Raw genomic sequence first — 24,678 nt, 5'->3', positions numbered from 1 at the left:
AAAATAACTGAATATTTAATATTGAGTGGGCAATTTTTGCTCATTTATTAATAGTAATTATATAATATATATAACTGTGCAGCTCCCCCCTGTAGCTTAAATGTTCTAGCACAGCAGCACCTGCGTTAAAAAATATTCTGGCGCCGCCCCTGGTTATAACGGCCCACATATTAAAAATGGTCGGGTTTAAATCGGGCTCGGGCTCATAATTACAGTGAATGTGTCGGGCCGGGCCGGGCTCGGACACAATGTGCTCGGGCTCGGGTAGGGTCGGGCTTGATTTGTTGGGCCCGATCTAAGCTCTAATGTGCAGTAGGAGTGTCATCACTCTAGCTTGTTTCCGATTGGAGAAAAATGACATGTTGCAACCATCCCCTGATGCAACACTCTCCGGTCTCCTCTAAGCAAAATTTTAGTTTTTTGCATCACTGATATTAGCCTGTTGCCGGCCGTTGAACATTTCTATCGTAAATCAGTTGTCAAATATTTACATCTAGTTACACCTCACCCCACAATCTTTCAGTGCAAAAACTGGAAAGGGACTTTGGTTGGACACCTGTCTTATGTGAACATTAAGCCCCGCCTTCTTTGATTTGATTGGTCATCTCAAACATTTTGACATTGACGAGTGCTGTTAGACAGCATTTTAATTTTTCTAATTACATTATGGCCATTTCTAATTATTGCGGGGGACTTGTTGGTAATTATTATGGTGGTTACGGCCCTAATTTAAACTACAATAACTTATTGTATTAATGATGAGATTTTGCATAAAAGTTCAGTTTCTGTGAATTTGAGTTAGGAAGAGTGTGAACACATGTTTGTCGTAACGGTGGCATGGATGAGGGAATGGAAACTGATGACCCATTTGCTAGGTTTGGCATGGGTGGTTTCCCAAGCTCCTTTAACATGCGAGGTCCCAGCGAGGCACTGTCCAAGAAACAGGATCCTCCCGTGACCCACGACCTGAGGGTCAGTCTAGAAGTGTTCACTGGCTGCACCAAGAAGATGAAAGATCTCCCGCAAACGCCTGAATCCCGACGGAAGAACGACGCGCACTGAGGACAAGATTCTTACAGTGGAAGTGAAGAAAGGCTGGAAAGAAGTAACCAAGATTACTTTCCCTAAGGAAGGGGATGAGACACCATCAAATATCCCCGTATTTGTGGTGTTTGTGGTGAAGGATAAGCCTCATCCAGTGTACAGAAGAGACGGATCGGACATTATTTATTCTGCAAAAATTACACTCAAAGAGGTAAGATGGGCTCCTATATTAAGAGTTTGCTTACAAACTCTTTTCTTCCCTGTCTGTATTTTTCTAATCCCGTTCTTCTCTACTTTCTCATGCACTTTGCTGCACAATTAACGTTCCAACACTGGATAATTGCACGGTTAACTTAACAACTCAAGACATTGTCCGTCCCAGGATGAAACGGCGTGTCACCGGGGAGGGTCTTCCTCTTTCGAAATCCCCAGATCGCCGTGGGGACTTGATTGTCGAGTATGAGGTCAAGTTTCCCGAAAGATTAAGCCAGAGTGCCAAGGACACTATCGCAAATGTTTTGCCGGTTTCTTGAGCCGTGTATACTGCAATGCTGGACAATTTTTGGTTTCATAGTATTTAAAGGTTGAATATGAGGGGCTGCTGAAATTGTTGAACTGTTATTCTGTAATGTACTGCCAATGAGAGACTATCTGACCAAAAACATTGCTGGACTAGATTGGTTTATATGTTTGTCATGTACATTTTTAGCTTCCTAAATTTTTAGTTTTCCCCCCATTTTAGTCCAACAGAAAGTCTCCAGCTGCGAACTCTTGGCCAGCTTTTTGTTGTCAACTACACACATCTAACACATCAAAGTTTACTTATTCCAAAGATGGACAGTAGAGCATGTTGTGATGTTGCAGGGCTACAATAATATAGTTCCCTTTCGTAAGGGAATTCCCGCTGCATCGTACTCGGCGCTTTGGGGAATGCCTTCGGCATGACGCATCTGAAGTCTGTAATGGAACTATTCCAATCTTGATTTGTGCTGTGTCTTTCGTCACTCGTGACATTGCATGTGACTGTGATCCGGAAGCTATATAAGGTCAACGGAACATAGCCGCGTCAGCTTTCTGTCTTCAGCAAGCGTTCTGTGTGACTGTACATCTTATTTGGTGTTGTCTGTCTATCTCAATATATATGGCGAATATAGATAAACGACTCAGGCGGTGTGCGTCCCCTTGCTCACGCTATTCGAACGAGGATGACACGCACTCATTCTGTGTTGTTTGTCTGGGAGTGGAGCATGCACGGGCAGTGCTCGAGGGCGCTGTCTGTGCGAACTGTTTTCAGTTATCTATGAAAAAGCTCCACTCCCGTTTGAGCCTGTTCGGTCTATTAGATCAGGCTCGCGTTCCCAGTGCATCAGGTCCCGCGTCTGTTGAGGCAGTGCGCCGCTTGTATGCATGGGATTCGCACGTGGGGTTGGCATATAATACTGAGACGGTTGCGACCGTTTCTCAGTGTTTATTAACCTGTTAAGCTGCAAGCCCACTTTTGAAAAATCCCCAGAAATGACATACCCACACTGAAACAGATACAGTTCATGAACCCTTTGCACTAAAAGCACAAGTATGATCTCATTTGAAAGCTGACACCTGGCAGTTTATTGTAAATGTAGAATTAATTATTGTCATAATGAATTTTTTTTTATAAATAGCTTTAAAGTTTTGTAAAGTTATTAGAAATTTATTTTTATGAAACATCTTCATGAAAATAAAATTGAAGTTGACCCTGTAGCAATCTAGAAATGCACTACAGCTAAAGCCACATGTCTAAACATTTTATGTTTAAAATCTGAAGATGATAAGTCTAAAACTCTGTATTTAGTTCATTTTTTTCAAGATAGAAGCACCAAGAGCTAGCTAGCATGTTAGCTTAGCACACCATCAATACATGACAATTTATGAGATTAAAACCATGTTTGTGCTTCAAACTTACTTTAAAACGCAAGTGAAGTGTTTTAAATAATCTTCTGTGATCTAATTTGACATCAGATAAAAAAAATCTGACAGAAAATATACTATTTGATCATATTCTGCACAATGATGGTCTATAGATTAGCATTACATTATACATATAATCTATTATTATTAAAATACCTGGCATGGCTTGAAAAACACAGGTAACTCGAATATCATTGCAATCATGTTTATTGTCTTCAAAATATCTGTATCTGCATGATACAGCGCGATCTCTTGTTAGCTTTGTGTGTATCTCTGGTATCAGTGACGTCCTGGAATGTCACATGATTATGGCTCTTCTTCATGTCCCATATATGGGTTATTATTGTGCTTATAGCGCCCTCAGGCTTCTGGTATGAATTGAAAACCCAGTAAATGAGAGTGCCAAACGCTCATAAAGATTACATCGACGCATTTGGGTATAAATTCAATAAATATTATTCCTGTCAATAGAAATCTGATGTAAACCTATGAGAATCTATCAATATTTCTCCAAATCTGCACATTTTTGAGCTAAAAGCCCTGAGGGACGTTGTTTTGTGTATCGCTGTCATGACGACAGCACGGGAGTTTTTTTATGAATGAAACCGGCTGACGCGCATAATTCATATTAAAGGTATCGACTCATTTTTTCATTTCATAACTCCTGACAGAAATTTAGAAATAACTGTCGCTATAAGTTTCTCAGAATACAATAGTGGTCAAATACTGAAACTTGAGTATTATATCTTTTTAATGATGTATAGTTTGTCAAGGCATAACATTAAATCTGATAGTAAATTTGAACTAAATAAAAAAAAAAACGCTTCAGTGCGCGGGCGCACTGGCAAAGGTTAACAGGTTAACCAGCTCCAGTGGTCTCGCGCACGGTTCGGAAGCCGGCGCTGCGGCTTCTTCCGACCGTGTTAAAGACACGGCATTGATTTATCTGGCTCCGAGGAGTTAGATATTATCAACACCGAATCACGTGGATAGGGGGATTCTCCACCCCATATTCACGTTATTGAGGAGTTGCTGGAGGTTATAACCAGAGCAGTGGCTAAATTAAATGTAAAAAAAAAACAAAAAAAGGCCATTTAATAAGCAGGAAGCGACTAAGAAAAATAAAATGAAAAATAAGTGCTTCCTGCAGACCCAGTCACAATCTTCGTGTCAGAGCCTTCCCTTTTTTCACTTATCTCCATACTGAGGTATCGAGATCGTGGAAAAATCCATGTTCATCTCAATTATTTTCAATTATATATATTTACGTATCCATTAGGGAATCTAATGAGAATGGTTATGAGGTGATGCCTCGGGTTGAGAAATATTTTGCAAAATATTTTCTCCCCGACATTGCGTCACCCCTGATAGCTCAGACACTTTCCTCCAAATCTCGTACATCAAATTTGTTAGGGAAAGCATATATGGTGGAGGTCTCACTCGACGGTATTACTAAATTTCGTAGAGTGGCTGACTTATCTCTCCGTATTATTAAGAGACGGCCTGTGCCATTGGCCGTTCTATGGCAGCACTAGTCGTCTCAGAGAGACATTTATGGCTAAATCGCTTGGGGATCGGGGAGAAGGACAGGGTCTTCCTTCTCGATGCCCCCCTTTCGCCTTCTGGCCTCTTTGGCGACGCGGCAAGGACCGTTGTCGAGAGGCTTCAGGAGGCAGAGCGACAATCAGCTATCCCCAGTTGTCAGTCCAAGTCTCATGGGGTTGCTGCCAGGGGGCCAGCCGACAGCTCCTCATACTTTGAGAAGGTTGCCTCTCGTGCCCCCCCCCGTATAAGTCTTGGGGTCAGAGGAAACATTCTCGCACAAAGCCCTCCATACCGAAGACAGGTCTGAGGACTGTCTCTCGGGTTAAGATGGCTTCGACTAAGAGATCTTGTCGTAACACGCAGACCCTTATGGGCTTTCCCCCAGGAGAGCGAGTACAAGAGTCTCGCCCCATTATGCAGCCCCTAGGAAATCGATGTCTGCTTCCCGCCGCCGATGGCGCTTCGGGACACATCGGCTTCCAGCGAACACAATCGCAGTGTCTGCCCGAGGACGTTGCGGCCCTGTCGAGTTCGTCGCCTCTCAGGAGGTCTGTAGAGAGCATATTTCGGTTAGTTCCTGCCAGTTAGCTGCTTCAGGTCACCGAAGCCATTTGGAAATTTATAGCCGAGGCCAGTCTCGAAGGACTGGTCCACATAATGGCATATTTAGATACCCCGAGGGTTCCTCAAAAATAGCCTAGGGGGTCCTGCTTACATTGGAGCTAATACACAAATATTATCTACTAGGGATGGTTCACATGTCGGCCAGCCCCGAGCAGGGTCGGTTCTTGGAACAGGAAGTCTAGTCCCTCTTAACACAGGAAACCTCAAAGTGGGCTCTTCCTTGGTTACGGGAGCCCGGGTTCTACAGCCGGCACTTCATAGTTCCTATGAGGGGGGAGGAGTCAGGCCTTGTTTGGATCTCAAGGTACTGGATCAACCTCCGAGGGGGTTCAGATTCAAGATTCCGACTGTCAGTCAGACCAGCTCCGAGGACTGGTCTGTCGTGATAGATCCACAAGCTCCTTAACTCCTCGTTCCCTTCTAACCCCATCACAGGAAGTTTCCGAGATCCGCTTTTGGGGGAAAAGTGCATCGGTTCCGGACTCTTCCAGTCGGCCTAGCCTTATCCCCTCGCACCTTCACTAAATGAATGGATGCGGCCCTTTCTCCATTGAGACTTCAGGGGGTCCATATCTTAAATTATATAGATGACTGGCTCATTTTGGCTCAGTCAAAAGAACTAGCAATTCAACATCGAGATGTTGTTTTGCGTCATCTGAGGTGCTTGGGGTTGAGACTCAATGTGAAGAAAAGTTCCTTAACTCCTCTTCAGAGGACTACGTTCCTGGGAGTAGAGTGGGACTCAGTTACGATGCGGGCACAATTGTCTCCTGCTCGTATAAATACTATCTTAAACACAATGAAGAGTATTAGGTTAGGCCAGGCTATCACTGTCAAACACTTTCAAACAGTTTTGGGTCTTATGGCTGTAGGTTCCACGGTAGTACCCTTTGGTCTGGTCCATATGAGGGCCTTGCAGTGGTGGCTCAGGAACAAGGGATTTTCTCCTCTGGGAAACCCTTTTCGTATGATCAGAGTTATGCGCAGATGCCTTCGTTCTCTTGTCATGTGGAAGAAACCATGGTTCCTGTCTCAAGGCCCGGTTTTGGGAGCACCATGTCAGAGAAAGACTCTGACTACGGATGCGTCCCTCACGGGCTGGGGTGCGGTTATGGAGGGCCGTTACACCCGAGGTACTTGGAAGGACCATCATGTCACATGGCATATTAATCGCTTGGAGATGTTGGCTGTATTTTTTGCCCTGAGGCACTTCCTTGTGGACCTCAGGGCATCATGTTCTTGTTAGGACAGACAATATGTCGGTGGTCTCTTATATCAACCGCCAAGGAGGTTTGAGATCTCGCCCTCTTTGTAGACTGGCGCATCAGATTCTTCTTTGGTCCCAGGATAAATTTCTCTCTGTCAGATCTATTTATATTCCTGGGGTTGAAAATATGGGAGCAGACATCCTGTCGAGGCAGGGGCTGAGGCCTGGGGAATGGCGGCTCCACCCTGAAGTGGTTGAGCTTATATGGAGAGAGTTTGGTCGGGCGTAGGTTGACCTGTTCGCTTCTCATGAGAAGCTCTGGTACTCTCTCTCACATCCAGCTCCTTTAGGCTTGGATAGCATGGTACAGATGTGGCCGAGGTCACGTCTGTATGCTTTTCCCCCGATCGCTTTGCTCCCTGGGGTTCTAGAAAGGGTCAGGAGGTACGGAGTGAGATTACTCCTTGTAGCTCCGTACTGGCCGGCCTTATTAGTCTCTTGGAGAGTCCTCCATGGAAAATTCCTATTAGGAGAGATCTTCTGTCTCAGGCCGGTGGTACATTATTTCATCCACGACCAGAGTTATGGAGACTATGGCTCTAGCCCCTGAGGGGTCCCACCCATAATTATGTTGCCCTTTCCATCGAGGTGGTTAGGTCATCCATTCTAGAACCCCAGTCTACTAGGAACTAAACAATTAAGTTAGGGAGGGCATTGAACCCAGTTTATTTTTGCCCACTAGCTTCAGTACTGGTGTTCCATCCTGCTCTCTAACGGGGTCTCCCGTTCATGCTTAGGGCCTCTGTGGCGGCCTTGGTGCCCTCCGCAAGCCTCTAAGGGTGGGCATGTAGGGACATTCCCACTAAAACTCCATGTTCCTGTAGATTGGAGGATGAATCCTGTCATCCAGCCTTTTGGCATCAGGCTGATGGGTTATCCCTGGCACCCATCATGCCCTGTGGGTGAAATACATGAGTATATATAATAATCTATTGAGTCTGCTTCCTGCTCGTCTTACTCCCTGGAAGAGTGGTGGTGCTGCCCCCTCTTACTTGCTAGCGTGGGAGCAACTCTACATTATTTTTGCCCCGGTACTGAGGTGCCTATAGGCAATATCATGATTCTTCAGGTATTCCATCCTCCATTGCATGTGTCGGATGGTCAAGGTCTTAGCCTTGGAGGTTCCTATGTTAGGCCTCGGGCTGGGAGGAGTCAATCCATCTAGTGATGTATCAAGGGTAAGGAGCTATTCCCCTTTATCAATTAGACAGTTGGTTATCTGCAGAAACCACTCATATCTGAAGTACAAGGTGCGCTTTTGCCTTCACCTCTTATCTAATACTTTCTACTGTCTGGGGTTCCCCATCCATGAGGTCAGTTGAGCCTCCGGCTCCAGACCTCCCCTTCTTACACCAAATCTTATGACAAGCTAGTTGGATCTGCCCTCTACTCATTTCTATCGTCCGTGAGTGTGCCAGATGCTTTACACCAGGGCGTATTTCTCTCAGTGTGGCGGCGTGGGTATTCGTTCCCCAAAGCGTCGAGTACGATGCAGCGGGAGTTCGCTTACAAAAAGGAACGCCTCGGGTTACTATTGTAACCCTCGTTCCCTGAGTAGGGAACGAGACGCTGCATCCCTCGGCCACACTTTTCACGCTCCTGAGAATGACTTGCTTCGACCCTTTAAAAGCTGACGCGGCTATGTTCCGTTGTCCTTATATAGCTTCTGGATCACCGTCACATGCAATGTCACGAGTGACGAAAGACACAGAACCAATCAAGATTGGAATAGTTCCATTACAGACTTCAGATGCGTCATGCCGAAGGCATTCCCCAAAGCGTTGAGTACGATAGAAAGTCTTCCCTGAGGTGTCCAAAGGATCAGGCTGCTGATAAGAAACGTCTCGTTCCCTACAATAGTAACCCAAGGCGTTTCTTATCAGCAGCCTGATCCTTTGGACACCTCAGGGAAGACTTTCTGTGAAAGCAGCCTGTACTTTTTCTGCTAATATGGTCTTATGTGACCATTTAGTGATGCCACTAAAAGTAATTTCCAATATAGTGGTGGCTCAAAGTGATTGCTTGGATCCTCTCTCTTCTAAGTATGTGAAACAACACTTGATGCAGAAACTCAAAAGCTCAAAGTCAGATAGAGGACAAATTTGTAACAAATAAGATTTGAAATGTTACAGATATCACACTGCTTTAATAAAACACTTTAAACTGAAAAATAATAAAACACTTTAAACTGAAAAATAATTGCTTTATCATATTATTTTTTTAGAATATTAAAAGTGTAACCCAGTATACAAGCCTCTAAAAATCATGGTAGTTCCTCTACCAAAGAAATGTTGCACTTAAAGAAATGTATAGATTCACATAAGTGTATTGACCGCTGTAAATATATAGCAGGTTAACTAGTGAAATTTGTAACTGAGATGGTCACGACAGAATCACTTTTATAACACTGATTTTGCTGAATATGGATGCTTATGTCTTCACTGTGTCTTGATGGACATTTGAAGAACTTCCTGTACTGCTGCCTGACCTGGACAAGAATGAGAAGAGAAATAGTTTTAAACTCTGGTTTAAAAAAAACAAAAACACAGAACATGTCCAGGTTATTTTTCAAGAATTTCATTTTAGAAGATGAGAAATGAAAAATTAACTTAACCCTTTAGAACCTGAAGCTAAAATAGGCGTTTTTCACATATTTTTTTTTTTTTACTGTACAATTCTAAAACAATGTGCTATCTTAATGTGCAAGGTGTCATCTTTTTCAGAAAAGAATAGCTTTCAACAAATTACAGTTATTGACCATTGTGTGTGGTGAGTTTGTAAATAGAATTTAAATGATGTTTTATTAACAAAGTTCGGGAGGAGCACGTTCAAATAATCAAGTAATCAATCAACTCATCAAACAATTACCATGTCTACCCTATCAGCATGAGAGGAAGCATATATATTCACTCTGTCAACTCATCTATCTTCCTTGACAGTTTTCAGCATCCCTCCACCACCCCGACTCCTCACTCTTGGCTTGTTCTTTCACAGCCAGGAATACGGGGGGAGTACTCTGGGTTCGGGCCGAATACCGAGCCCGGAGCCCTCTCCTCGGACAGCACGCCAAATACGCATTTATTCTATCTGACTTATTTGTAAGTGTGAACTCGTGAAATAGACAAAAATAAAAAAACGAGAATGAATTTACTGATTTTTATTTATAAAAAAAAAAAAAACAGAAACAAATCAAGAACGAAAGAAACTAACACTTTAAAGTTGAAAAATGAACAACAGTATAATACATCTACATGTATTATACACATGCACATACACATGCACGCACTACATACTTAGATAGGTGAGAGAGTAACGGCCATCCGCCAACCAAGTTTCATTAAAAATCATCCCAATCCCCCTTTCTGCTGTCTAACACTTCTTTCGCCATGTATTTGTTCGTTTCTTTTATTATTTTATGCAATCCAAAACACTCTAACCTGCTGCTCGTCGTATCTCTCTGTTTTTAATCCTTCCTTCCCGTGCTGCTGTCATTTGTAGACGGAAAGCATGACATTACCGTAATAAGACATATATTGGTATAATAATCTCTAATTGGTAGAATGGCAGCAGTCAAAATGAAAACCCTCCCTCAAATTAATTACCTCTTTTCAATGATCCCGACCACCCCTACTGACCATTGGTTCAAAACTCTAGACCAGACGTCAGCAACCTAAGGCACTAAGGAGGGTTAATCGCTGGCACGCAAGCAAATGCGAGAGAAGTGTATGTATTTCATTCAGATAAAGTAGTCTACCTGCACACAGATCTACATTTTGATGTAATAATTCCTCATAGTAAAAAAAGCTTATTTTATTAAGTTAGAGATGCACCGATTGATCCGCTGGTGGCCGAAATCAGCCGATTTTCACGTGATCGGCCATAACCGGCGACCGGCCGGTCAGTCTGACATATGCCGATTTTATGACGGACAAATGCACTCGGGCTCCCCATGATTAACATCGCGCAACACCATCATCACATGTGCACACGGAACGCACATGTAGAAAACCCGGTGAATTACGGCCGTTTCACACAATTTTTTTTCGGCGTGCATGTTAATCAATGAGTGCATTCACACCGGGAGCAGCGCGTGAGCGCCCAACAGGAGCGTCGCGTGAGCAGCAGTGAAGCGAGGGTTTCGCCGCCGAGTCTATTTTGTCTGCGCTGCTCACGCTCAGTTAAAGTGAAAGCACACATTGATTGACAAAATAAATATGATTTCAAACAAAAGTGCCTAAAATGCACAGAATGTGCATGTCTAGTGTGTTTTAACAAGAACTGGATTAGGTTATGTCAGAAAAGAAAATGAAGACTCAAAAATATTTATATAAAATCTACCCATTTAAACTTGTTTTTATTATTCAGTTTGGGTAAAAGGATATGATATTTTATAAAAAAAAAAAAAAAAAAAAAAAATATATATATATATATATATATATATATATATATATATAGCTGTATATATATATATATATTTCTGTGTGTTGTAAAGTGGTTAGAAAAAAGAAAACGGAATCGGCTAAAATCGGTATCGGCAGGTCAAACTCAATGAAAAATCGGAATCGGCCTAGAAAATTGTAATCGGTGCATCTAGAGTTATAAATACTATTCAATTGTCTATCTAAATCTAAAACAAATTTCAAGAGAATTTTTTTTAATTTCTGTACTATTTCTGTGTAAGCCATTATGAAAATGTAAAATGTTTGTGTATTTATATGAGTGTGTGTGTGTGTGTGTGTGTGTATGTATATGTATGTATGTATGTATGTATGTATGTATGTATATATATATATATATATATATATATATATATATATATATATGTATGTACGTATGTGTTTATATAAATATAGGCTATGTGTGTGTTGTGGCACAGTGATGAACTCAGAAACTTAAAAATGGCACTTTATGACAAAAATGTTGCCGACCCCTGCTCTAGACTCACTTACAACTCACTTTTATTGGAAAAACAAACCTTCAAGAATTGCACTTGCCACTCTACAGAATTCCAAACAGCAATGTGGTCTAGAAGCTCCAAACTTCCACCATTACTTTCTTGCAAATCAGCTACAATATCTCTTTAAATGGACACAGAAGCAAAATTTCCACCCGTGGTTAGCATTAGAACAACATCTAACAATCCCAATTTCAATTGCAGATTTACCATTTCTACCACAAACAGTAAAAAAAATGGACTTTTTCAAATACATCACTATTAGCACCACTCTGACAGCCTGGTGGAAAACTAATAGAATCACTAAATCCGCCCTAACACCTTGTAGACTCACCCCCTTATGGCACAATCCTGACTTCCTACTACGCAAGACACCAATTCACTTCCCCAAATGGGAATCTAAAGGTATCACCCACCTCCAGCAAATGTTTGAAAATAACCAATTCTCAACTTTTCACACAATTGTTCAGAAATATGGGGTTGAAAAGGATCAGTTCCTTCATTTTCCAACAATTGAAAGCAATAATTAAAACCAAAATTAATAAACATAGCACACTGGAACCTACAAACACCATTGAACAGCTATTAAGATTTGCAGACCATCCACATAAAACAATTTCTAAACTCTACAAAGTGATTGCCACTACAAACTCTCCCATAACACTCCCAAAAGCAAAATGGGAAAATGACTTGGCCCTCCTTCCAACCCCAGATTTCTGGACAAATATTTGCAAGAATAAATTCTCTATGACCTCCAACACCAACCTACAAGTCATACAATATAAAATCAATCATTCCAAAGCAAACTATTCAAAATGGGAATAGCCGACACAGACATCTGCCCTCACTGCACGTTGGGGAGCACTGACACATATTTGCATGCCACTTGGTCCTGTCAGCCTGTCAATTCCCTATGGACATCAGTCACAAAGACACTCTTTACCATTTTGGACTGTAGAGTCCCACTCTCCCCCACACTTTGTCTTCTAGGAGACACCACTTCCATCCTCATTCCACAGAAATTGAAATATCCAGTACTTGTCTCCCTATCTATTGCTAAGAAAATAGTCTTTCAAAACTGGAAATCTAGACACTCATTGGATCAACCTAATTTCAGAACACATCCTTACAGAAGAGCTCTCAGCTCAAAAGAAGAACAAAACATCAGCCTCCAAAGACATCTGGAACCCTTTCATAACCTTTCTTCAAACTCAGCAATAACTGTGCCATTTACACTCCTAACAACGGCGATACTCAACATATGCACCCTCCCCCTCTCTTCTCCTGGTCATTATGCTGATGTTTACAACCCCCCTCTCCCACCCTCTATCCTACCCTACTTCTCTCTTTTTGCTCTCTCTCTCTTTCTATCACCTCGCACACACTCCCAATCCATTCGCATATCGGTCTGTTTTTGTTCAGTAAATTGCTTGTCTGTACATTAGTGTCTGTCTGTCTATCGTCTGTATCTGTTTTTCTGCCTGTCTGTTAACGTCTACCTGTCTATCGTCTGTATATGTCTGTCCTCCTGCCTGTCCATCTACGTCCATCTGTATTTAGTCTAATTCTGTCATTTGCCGTCAGTTATTGTTCACAAGTATACCTACCTTTACCTCACAATATCTATCGCAGCATTAGGGGGTGGATGTGGGTTTGACTGGAGTAATCATCTGTTTGTACTTAGTACATAATTTGAATTAAAAAAAAAAAAAAAAAAAAGCTGTATATTGCCAAAAAGCGGATGTTGTCTACTGTCAGGGGCAATTTGAATGGTTTTGATAGTGAAAACGGTTGAATAGTTACGGTCAAATGAATACAGCTTGCTGGTATGTGTCACGACAACACAGCCGGCTCTAAAGGGTTAAAGGGTTAGTTCCCCCCAAAATGAAAATTAGCCCATGATTTACTCGCCCTTACGTCATCCTAGGTGTATATGACATTCTTCTTCCAGACGAATACAATCAGAGTTATATTAAAAAATGTCCTGGTTCTTCCAAGCTTTATAATGGCAGTGAATGGCCGTTTCGGTGAAAGAGTGACCCTTGACCTGACGCACAACGTAATGACGAACACGGAGATAGAGCAAAACAAAACACCAGTCACAAATTAGTTTAAAAAGACAATTTTTTTAGAGAAAATATGAGAGGAGCTTGAGTTTGTTGCCCAGCCCTGTTTGTTTGAACCGTGAGAGGCGTCAAAGCTTACGCCACTCCTACATCTACATCATACATGCGTCACTGGTTACTCTTTTGGTGCAAGTCGACTTGCGTACGGCCGTCTGCCGGAAGCTAGCTATTTTTCTCACACAAACTTTAATGAGTTTTGACGCGGTTCAGCAGCAAGCAGCGGCAAAACGCCAGCAACCAATCAGAAATTAGACGTCCTTCACCGCTGGCTGATTCCGGAGAAACATACGATGTAAACTTTCGTTCCTACCAAAACATTAGTTCCGAGAAAACAGAGGAGAAGCTGATCATCGCCATTTCTGGATTTCCTATCATTTATGATATGACGTTTTTTGCTTATAGGGACCAATTACAAAAGAACAAGGCATGGGATAAAATAGCTGGGATAGTTGATGATTTATAATATTTTTAACTAGTACTGATAGATACTCAAATTTGTCTCTGTCTTGCCAGTAGGGCTGCACTATGTATCGTTTAAGCATCGATATTGCGATGTACGAATCCACGTCAGTCAGGATGTGCGATGTCAAGAATAGGTAGGCTATCGTAGTTAATCTGTGATTCATTAACCGTACGGGCCAGCTGCTCCCCGGCCCTTGACACATGTGATTCGCGGATTAATTGTCATGATGCAGCACGCGCGCACTCACCTTCACCGTCTTCAAACAACACGAGCGCGTCAATGTATTGCTTGTTTTTTCTGTTTACATTTCATGGTGTGACACTTCTCTTCTCTCATGATCGAACATAGAATGCTGCTACGTCAGAGCAGCCAAAGCATCAACAAGCTTCCCCGTACTTTTTGACAAGCGTCCTTGACAGGGCGGCCAGAGTTTCTTTGCAGCTCAAGACGGCGGTGGTGTGTACGTACAGTTAACCCCCCAGAGCCATGTGGAGCACTTTTATCATGGATGGATTATTAACATAAACGGCCATTCACTGCCATTATAAAGCTTGGAAGAGCCAGGACATTTTTAAATATATCTCTGATTGTATTAATCTGAAAGAAGAATGTCATATACACCTAGGATGACTTGAGGGTGAGTAAATCATGGGCTAATTTTCATTTTTGGGTGAACTAACCCTTTAATATAAAGTAGGTGAGAGATGATTTTCTGGTAGACTGTCTGCACTGATGTCTGACCTGATCATTGAGGACACAATAGACCAGGAACATGAAGGTTCCCTGCTGGGAGTTCAAGATCAGGAAGAGGATCTCCAGCTCCTTCCAGAAACCCAGAATCCAGGAGCAACCAAGAACCACAAACTGAGCCAGTGTTTTAAATGTCATAATCCTGCAGAGAAAGATGGAGAGTTAATATATATTTATTGATTATATTGTTGTGGAAAATCTGCAATTGTCCTGTTATAAGTATGCCTTTTTGTCTGTAGAACACTTCTGTATTGTAATCAACCACACTTGAAACTTGTTTATTAAGAAAGTGTTTTTTGAAGAAAAACTCTGCAATTGTTATTGTAAAATGTTTTTTTTTGAGAAAGTGGTTTATAAAGAAAAACATACCACACTTAATGTTTTAAGCATTAATTAAAAAGCACAGAGAGGAACGAAGCATGTATTAGCATTTGCTAAAGAAAGAAGATAAATGCAAGCATTGCCGTCGGATGTGTTTAGACATGTGCCGGTACTCGGTAATGCGATAAATCGCGGTAATGAATATGCACGATATTGTTATCGCGGGCACTTCAAAATACCGTGAAAAATAATAGATCAGAATTTATATCGTGTATTAGCTTATTTACCATCAACCGCTTCAACAAACACTGCGTATATGCTGCGCAAAACACGTGCCCCCTCTGATGTAAACAATCCCCACATGTAGAAGCACTGTGTGCATGCGGCACAGTGCGCACTCTAGTCTAATGTAAACAATCCTCACAAGGAGAAGAAGCATGGCGGAAGGAGGAACGCTGCCGACGATTTATCCATAGACAGTAAAATACAGGATTTATCCCCCTTCTAAAAGCAGGACTGCCAAATCTACGCATTTAGCGTGAGACTCACGCAATTTACACTTTTCACACGCTCTCGCGCCACACATCCATTTTCTCACGCAGAGAAAAATCACGGAGCAAAGAGGACACTGACACCTGACAGATTAGACAGAGCAGACTACATATGATATGAAAAAAATTCTCAGCTATCAGGTTCTGTCCATTTTATTACGAAATTCAGACAATAAATACCGTTTTGGCGCTTGTAAATGTGACATGACCGATCGCTGTAGCGCCTCAGTTCAAGCAAACCGGTCATCTGTTAACGTACTTTTTTTTTTTTTAAAGATACAGTACAACTTACCGAAAGGTATTAATGCCCCATACATAATAGAGAGCCTAAGTCCCTCCCCTTCCGGTAGACCACCATGGGACCTTACTTCGAAAAAATATTGTATGGTAGTCAATGGCGCGAGACTTTCTTGACTTTCATAATTACCTTTTAAATTGACAAACATCATACGTGTAGTTCAGGGCACAGTTCAGACGGAATAAAAAGATAAATTGTCTCTCGCCATTGACTTCCATACATATTTTTTCCGAAATAAGGTCCCATGAGCCGGAAGCGGAGGGGCGGGACTTAGGCTCTCTATATCGATCAATCAGTGTTTTTCAACCACGAAAAGAGGTCAATAAAACTGCAGCTGAACAATTATGTCACAGAACGTTACATTTACCTCAGGAAAGCCATTTAATGACCAACATGTTAGTTGACTAGAAAAAAAAAATAGCTATAGAGAGGAGTATTTTGCTAAATATGTGCACAATATTACATTTGTATTAGATTTTTACTTGTGTCATAATTGTTATTATAATGAAAACCAAATTATATTTATTTTTATATGTTAATTTTTAACCTTTAATAATACCAGCTGACAGGGCTCTCTGTAGGCCTATGTTTACAGCATTGTGTGAGATATATTTTTTCTTGAGAAAAATTAACATGTAGGCTATCTAATGTAGCCTACCTAATATTTATCCAAAGAGTCAATATTGAATCAAGATTGAAATCAAATCCCAAGAATTGAATTGAAATCGTGCAAATTGTGTAAAATTATGTTTAGTTACCAAATGTTTTGACAATCACAATTACACCTATTGTGATGCAAGTTGATTTTTTTCTACATCCCCTCCCAATCCATCTGTTTCTCTTGAGCAATTAAAATATCGTGATAATACCGTATACCGTGATAAAAGCTCAATCAATTAATCGCAGCATGAAAATTTGATACCGGCACATGCCTAGATGTGTTGCGGACGAAGCGCAGAATGCAACAAAGAAGAAAAGTCTGAAGAAGGAAGACTAAGAGGAGAAAGGCTTTATAAAGACAGGTCCAAAATGAATTCCCAGAACTCATGACACCTCAAGTTTTAATAAATTTTCTGTAAGAGACTGATCATTTATGAGGGAATTTCCAAAGATGACGACCTCAAGAAATCAGATGGTCTATAAAAGGCTGAAAGGAGAAGATGAAGGCAGACGCTGATTCTTAATGGCCTCTCCGGTGTTACAACGCTTGTAAATGATTTACTCTTGATGTTGTTTTGTCTTGTTTTTTATATATTAGTACTTTATATGTAAACTAATTAACCTGTAGATAATAAAACTATATTTAATTGAAACTAAGAAACTCTTTTGCTACTCTCTCCTGCCAAAACTCTTTGATTTCTAAAAAAGTGAGCTGAACAGACCATGAAGAAGTCTTCTGACCTGTGGATTGTGAGTATGAAAATTCAGATGCTTATGATTTAGGACACATTTGACTTTACCTAACCTGAGAATAATCAAAATAAGGTTAAAGGTGTCTAGAAATATATATATATATATATATATATATATATATATATATATATATATATATATATATATAACAATATATATATACACATTTCATGGAGTGTTCAAATCATATTGTTTGTTACTTGGTTTGTTTCATATGTGAAACTTCAGCGTTCAGATTTTTCAAGGTGGAGGTCAGACTGATGATGATGTAGATGAAGAGAATCATGTTTAACTGCACAATAAGAGAAACAACAGTCATTAATCTTTAATCACTTTTTCTTTTAATCCAAAGTCATGATGAGAAATGTGCTTACTGCTAGTATGACGCAAACAGGTCCCTGAAAACTCCAGTTAAAGCCTTTATCCATTTTAATCCAGCACCTGTTTAGAGGAAGAAAAATAATTAAATGAACAAACATGAAGGATGAAGGTGTTGATCTCTGAGTCATAGGGCTGGGCGATTTGAATCGCGATATTGTTATGCGCATCTCATCAGTAAAGCCGGTTCCTTGATTAGTAGTAAATCGCCATCACCTGCTTTCAGATGAAGCGGCATTTACTACAAAGAACCGTAGTTAACTGACAAGCTGAGCCATATCGCATTAATATCGCGGACGTATCGCCAGCGATAATTAATGCGATATGGCTCAGCTTGTCAGTTAACTACAGCTCTTTGTACACAGCAAAAACTCCAGCGTTAAATTAACACTCCTGGGAGTGTATGAGTCCACACTCAAGCGTGTTGAAGTTAATGAGATAATTAAGTGATTAATTTAGTGATGATTGAACATTATTGAAGACACCTGATGTTAACAAGCAGAATCACTGAAGGAGAAAATCACAAATTGTAAGTTACCGTTATGACGATCAATGGTTGCTTTAGTTGGACTCTTGACCCATATATTATTAACTTTAGATTTTGTTTGTCTGTTGTTTCTGAATTATAATCACCAGTTGAACGACTGTAGCAGTACTGTTTTATTTCTGTCGGGTTATTTAATATGAAGGGGGAGTGCCTTTTAATTGCGTTCCTCCCGTATAAAAGGGGTGTCGCTATGAGAGTGCATTCTCTCTCTGCATCATTTGAGCGAGACACTGTGTTTCCGGCGGGAAGCGTGAATGTTGCATGGTAAGAGCTGTTGGCAGTGACTATACTAGCATGGCTTGTTTGTGGGGTTGTCTCACAGGGATTACATGATTAATTATCTGTTAAAGGTTGGACAGAGGAACTCTGTGGGATGTCGTGATTTTAATGAGTGCTTAATACCAAGCTGTTTGGGTACCGTGTGAATCGCACTACAGGTATGTTTTAACAGCTGACGAACAAATGATTGCTAGTAGCCGGGTAAATTCATATTTTGTATTTTATATTTAAGGTGCGGGCCAATGTGCGCAAGACGTTACTAGGGCTGGGCGATATATCGCACGATATTGTTATGCGCATCTCGTCAGTAAAGCCGGTTCCTTGATTAGTAGTAAATCGCCATCACCTGCTTTCAGATGGAGCGGCATTTACTACAAAGAGCCGTAGTTAACTGACAAGCTGAGCCATATCGCATTAATATTGCGGACGTATCGCCAGCGATATTTAATGCGATATGGCTCAGCTTGTCAGTTAACTACGGCTCTTTGTACACAGCGAAACATCCAGTGTTAAATTAACACTCCTGGGAGTGTATGAGTCCACACTCAAGAGTGTTTAAGTTAATGAGATAACTAAGTGATTAATTTAGTGATGATTGACTATTATTGAAGACACCTGGGGCTCGTTCTTCGTACGTTGCTTATTACATCAGAGATCAAATGACACATCCAAGATGATATCATCGTGCTAATCATGATCCGGCTAATTGGGTTCTTCGAACACACCTGTTGTTTATGATTAGTATAGCTGGATTGAGTTATCTGAGATAACTGCGCGTTCATGCGCTGGCTTAAAAGGGGATATGTATCGATCGTAGAAACATTGATCAGCAACGCTGCTATTGGCTGTTCAGCGTGGCCAAAGAGCGCGCACAGTTTTTCTCCTCAACAGAGCAAGATAGTCGAAGTTTATTCGGAATTTTAATGTTTAATCAAAACGCCAGGGAACACAAAGTCTGCAAAAGCCAGGAGAGAGGGCTGGCAAAAAGTAGCAGAAAATTTAAATCTGTTAGAAGTGGCCATGTTAGATGTTTTTATCACTTATTAGCCTTTTTTGTATTTTAATAATTGCATAATTAGGCTACTTTGTTCATTGTAATGTCAGAGTCACCACACTAGAACATGGGAACTAATAAAAGTGAAGTACAAAAATATTCTACACAGCCTAATGGTAATTTTTAGTTATATTATAGTCTCTTCTCTTCTATAAAAGGCACTGTTAAATAAATGGTTGTCTGTTTATAAAAGCAACCAAGAAAAAGGCTGAAAAAAAGAAAAGATCTTAGTAGCCTACACTGTAAAATAATTGTACAAATATTGCTGCATTAAATGAAGGCCGCATTAAAAGTAATGATGAATTGCTTTGACTTGTGAAAGTGAAAACTGATAAACTTATGATAATGTAAAAATGTTTTGCCATGAGTTATTGATCGCATTTTTCCCCAGTGTAGTTCATTGTAATGACATTGTGTTTTCCTCTTTTGTGCACTTTTACATAACACACCAACACTTGTATCTGTTCCCAAGAAAGTGGTGGCTGAAATATGTGCAGTAAGTGGACATTTTCTAACTTTCCAGAGGAAAGAAAGTATAAGACCTTGTAATGTCTATTTGTTTCCATTGCACTGGACAGTGAATAAACCCTCTCAGATAACTGTCATATGGAGGAACTAGCCTACCTGCAAGTGCATAAATAACTTTACTTAATTTATACTTGTATGCTTTATGGCTGCAATATAAGTTGCAGGATTCCACATCTATAGAAAGGTCTACAGAAGAGTCTGCACAGACAGAGGAGACAGGCCTACAGGTGGGCAGTGGATAGCCAACTTTTCCTTTTTATTTGTTGCATGAGGCATGTGTCTAATATCTCTTGTTGCAGGCACTTGACCACTGGCTTTTCTTTACAAAGAACAATTGAAATAAAACTCAAGGAACTAAGCATATTTGTCTTTTATTAAACATTTAATGATTTTTTTTTTTTGGCAATGTTGTGTAATATGGCACATGCAACAATGTCACAGGCCCTGTCAGGTGTGCAACCCTCAGACTTTTCAGACACTGAAATCTTCCCTTTAGTTAGCTGAAGTTCATTTCATTGTGTGCCCTTGTCCTGGCTAGAGCTGCATTGTAACTGGTTTGGGTCAGGGAATGGGGTCATAAAACACCTGTCTGCAGGAACATGTCATAATCACCTATGAAAAAATGCAGTTCTGTTAGGATCAATAAGTGTATGTAATACAGTGAGCTTGATATTTAATTGTGGAACTTTCCTTACCACTTTCAAATAATGTGCAGGAATGTGAATCTCTGAAAATTCTTAAGTAATGCACAGATCTTGGCCTTTTTGCTTTCACATTTTGTGATTATGGAAGATTTTAGTCAACTGCCTTTTTTTATTTGATATAATATTATTAATCTGGAATATTAAGAATCCCAATTGTAACTGGGCTGCACATTTACATTGTGAACCCCCTTTCTGTTCACATAATCCCCCTTTCTGTTCACATAATCCCCTTCATTGAGGCCTTGATGGTAGCCTATAGTCTATTTTACCAATCACGTTAGTGAAGCCTGAGTGACATACTGTAATCGGCATGGTCATGATTGTATGATCTTCATAAAAAATGATGATAGCCTAAAAAAATTGCTTTAAAAAAAACTGCTTTACAACATTGGGTCTTAAGTGGCTTGGAAATGCCAAAAAAAAAAAAAACGACAGACAGCCCTTTCCATCAACTTCTCCGCATCTCCAATAGTGTAAAGGAAAGAGCCACTCGCAAATAATCTTAGGGCAATGCAAACAGTTTGTGCTGTATTTAAAGCCAGACTCGGACAAGTCGAAAATAAATGTGCGTTTCCAACAATTTAATAATGTAAACGACAATCTCACGAGTCACGAGAAAAGAAAAAAACATCTCAGAAAGTGCACTATCGCGCTGCGCTGGACTTCCCATATCAGCTCCGCTTATGAAGCCGCGATCTAATCCTGTTTACATGAAATAAGCCTGCTCCCGAGCAGGTTTAAGCTTGCACACCTGTTGCTATGACAGCAAGTCCAGGATGAGCTTTGAAGAACCAAACGATCCAAGATCATGCCAAATCGTCAACAATCAAATCCAGCTAACTGAGTTAGCGACGTACGAAGAACGAGCCCCTGATGTTAACAAGCAGAATCACAGAAGGAGAAAATCACAAATTGTAAGTTACCATTGTGGTGATGGGTGTTTGCTTTAGTTGGTCTCTTGAGCCTTATGTGTTTACTTTAGACTTTGTTTGGCTGTTGTATCTGAGTTATAACTGCCAGATGAGCAAAGAAAAAAAGTGTTTTGATGGTGTTGGTTATATTATGACATTCATCATTTGAACTTTATCACTGAACTCATTAAGATCCTTCTTTCTGACTTAGATGTATGTTGTTAGTTGCAGCATTACTGTGAATCTGCATAAATGCCCAGAATTTTTAATATAATATAAAAGATTTCTTAAAAGTTGTTTTAATTTTTTTTTTTTTTTTTTAGGCACACACAGACGTCAAGATTCAGTCAATGTATCTCAACAATGGTGACGAGCAGAATATTCAATTAGGAAAAGTAAATTACATAGACAATTCAGATCATTCTGCTTGTTAACATCAGGTGTCTTCAATAATGCTCATTCATCACTCAATTAATCACTTAATTATCTCCTCAGCCCTAAATGCCGCTCCATCTGAAAGCAGGTGATGGCGATTTACTACTAATCAAGGGAACCGGCTTTACTGATGAGATGCGCCTAGGGCTGGGCGATATATCGCGCGATATTGTTATGCGCATCTCGTCAGTAAAGCCGGTTCTTTGATTAGTAGTAAATCGCCATCACCTGCTTTCAGATGGAGCGGCATTTACTACAAAGAGCCGTAATTAACTGACAAGCTGAGCCATATCGCATTAATATCGCGGACGTATCGCCAGCGATATTTAATGCGATATGGCTCAGCTTGTCAGTTAACTACGGCTCTTTGTACACAGCGAAACATCCAGTGTTAAATTAACACTCCTGGGAGTGTATGAGTCCACACTCAAGAGTGTTTAAGTTAATGAGATAACTAAGTGATTAATTTAGTGATGATTGACTATTATTGAAGACACCTGATGTTAACAAGCAGAATCACAGAAGGAGAAAATCACAAATTGTAAGTTACCATTGTGGTGATGGGTGTTTGCTTTAGTTGGTCTCTTGAGCCTTATGTGTTTAGTTTAGACTTTGTTTGGCTGTTGTATCTGAGTTATAACTGCCAGATGAGCAAAGAAAAAAAAGTGACTTGATGGTGTTGGTTATATTATGACATTCATCAATTGAACTTGATCATTAAACTCATTAAGATCCTTCTTTCTGACTTCGATGTATGTTGTTGGTTTCAGCATTACTGTGAATCTGCATAAATGCCCAGAATTTTTAATATAATATAAAAGATTTCTTAAAAGTTGTTTTAATTATTTTTTTTTTTAGGCACACACAGACGTCAAGATTCAGTCAATGTATCTCAACAATGGTGACGAGCAGAATATTCAATTAGGAAAAGTAAATTACATAGACAATTCTGATCATAATTTAATCATACCGCAATGCATGATGGGAGCCATTAATGAGTTGTGATTGGTGGCAGCCACTGCAACATGCTTTATTATTGTCACCATTGTTGAGATTCACAGGCTGATTATTGATGTCTGTGTTTCTAAATAAATTCATTTGAAAGTCTTTTGATCAGGACAATGTTTATTAAATATTTTTGAATTACAAGTAAAATACTGATAATCGTAAGCTGAAGAATCACAAAACTGCAGCTAACAAATCAAACCAAACTATCTCAATAAATTTCTTTTCCAGATCACAGCATGATTATGTCAAAACATAACCAATACTATCAGATCACACTTTACTTTGTTCATTTAACTAATATAAATCAATAACAGCAGACAAACAACAGTATAAATTAAAGTAAACATGTAATGGTCTAGAGTCCAACTAAAGCAAACACCCATCACAATAATGGTAACTTACAATTTGTGATTTTCTTCTTCAGTGATTCTGCTTGCTAACATCAGGTGTCTTCGATAATGTTCAATCATCACTAAATTAATCACTTAATTATCTCATTACCTTTAACAGTCTTGAGTGTTAATTTAACACTCTTATTTTAACACTTTACACTCTTGAGTGTGGACTCATATACACTCACAGCCCCAGGAGTGTTAATTTAACACCGCTCCATCTGAAAGCAGGTGATGGTGATTTACTAGTAATCAAGGGAACCGGCTTTACTGATGAGATGCGCATAACAATATCGCGCGATATATCGCCCAGCCCTAGATGCGCCTAACAATATCGCGCGATATATCGCCCAGCCCTAGACGTTACAGTGGGCTTTCTCTGGGTTCATAACGTTATAGCAGCTAAACCGCTGTGTGGATGTTCCCTTTTGCTGTCTGCATTGTGTTTGCTGCCTTTTCCGACTTTATCCGACTCGTTACCGTGACTACAACTCTGGCTCAAAGTGAGACGGTCTGTCCCGAGTGTGTCTGTTCTATTGAACTGGCTAACAAGCCTCATTGATTCTTTCAGTTCGCGTGTTAACGCACTGCTGCTCGACCCCTCGCCACATCTATTGTTTACGTCCAGCGCGTGTTTCATCAGCTGGTTCGAGGACTGTGGGCCGTTGGCATGGTACCTCATCAAGTGTGCTGTGAGTAAATAAATTGAGTCATAAACCTCCAGTGGTGCCCAGGTCTCAGATCAATTGTCACTACTTAATTGTCACCAGCTCTTCTGCATTTTGTTTTCTTTAAGCATTATATAATTTTCTTGAGTTCTTTGTTTTGTGGATTAATTTTATATATATCTTCTTTTTTATTGATTTGTGTTTGCTGGATATATTATCCATATATATGTATATATTCTGTGTGACATATTTGGTGTGTGACCAAGTTAATGTATGTGTATGTTTCTTTTGTGGATACCTTGAGGGCAGCCCAAAAGAGGTGTTTCTCTACTCTACATTGTTGGCTGTTGTGTCCATTTCTGTCCACCCAGCATTGTAGGGGTGACCGGACATGGCACCTCGGTGTGATGAGCCAAACTGATGTGGTGAACTCTTTTAAAATTATGTCTTAAATTGCCAGCTGCTCTGTTT

At 40.3% G+C, this 24,678-nt stretch overlaps 1 protein-coding gene and 1 pseudogene across 2 annotated transcripts in view; one reads left to right on the top strand and one right to left on the bottom strand.

Annotated features, from left to right (window-relative positions):
- Positions 1–822: 822 nt before the first annotated feature.
- Positions 823–24,678, top strand: part of LOC308687966 (dnaJ homolog subfamily B member 1-like) — a 57,827-nt pseudogene continuing 33,971 nt past the window's right edge. Inside the window, exon 1 of the transcript in view lies at positions 823–1,255. The product of the transcript in view is annotated as a dnaJ homolog subfamily B member 1-like (transcript). The remainder of the gene's footprint in view (positions 1,256–24,678) is intronic.
- LOC308688879 (adhesion G protein-coupled receptor E3-like) overlaps positions 8,781–24,678 on the bottom strand; it is a gene marked incomplete at both ends in the record, with an annotated part of 30,752 nt that continues 14,854 nt past the window's right edge. The window contains 4 exons of the mRNA XM_081362318.1: positions 8,781–8,915; positions 14,712–14,862; positions 17,504–17,595; positions 17,678–17,744. Coding sequence (XP_081218444.1) covers positions 8,781–8,915; positions 14,712–14,862; positions 17,504–17,595; positions 17,678–17,744 — 445 coding nt within the window. The remainder of the gene's footprint in view (positions 8,916–14,711; positions 14,863–17,503; positions 17,596–17,677; positions 17,745–24,678) is intronic.

This window comes from Scardinius erythrophthalmus (genome assembly GCF_964197995.2).
Source record: "Scardinius erythrophthalmus genome assembly, chromosome: 3".
Classification (NCBI taxonomy): domain Eukaryota; kingdom Metazoa; phylum Chordata; class Actinopteri; order Cypriniformes; family Leuciscidae; genus Scardinius; species Scardinius erythrophthalmus.
Note: the sequence above shows the minus strand (reverse complement) of the source record. Positions and strands in the feature narration are given on the sequence as shown.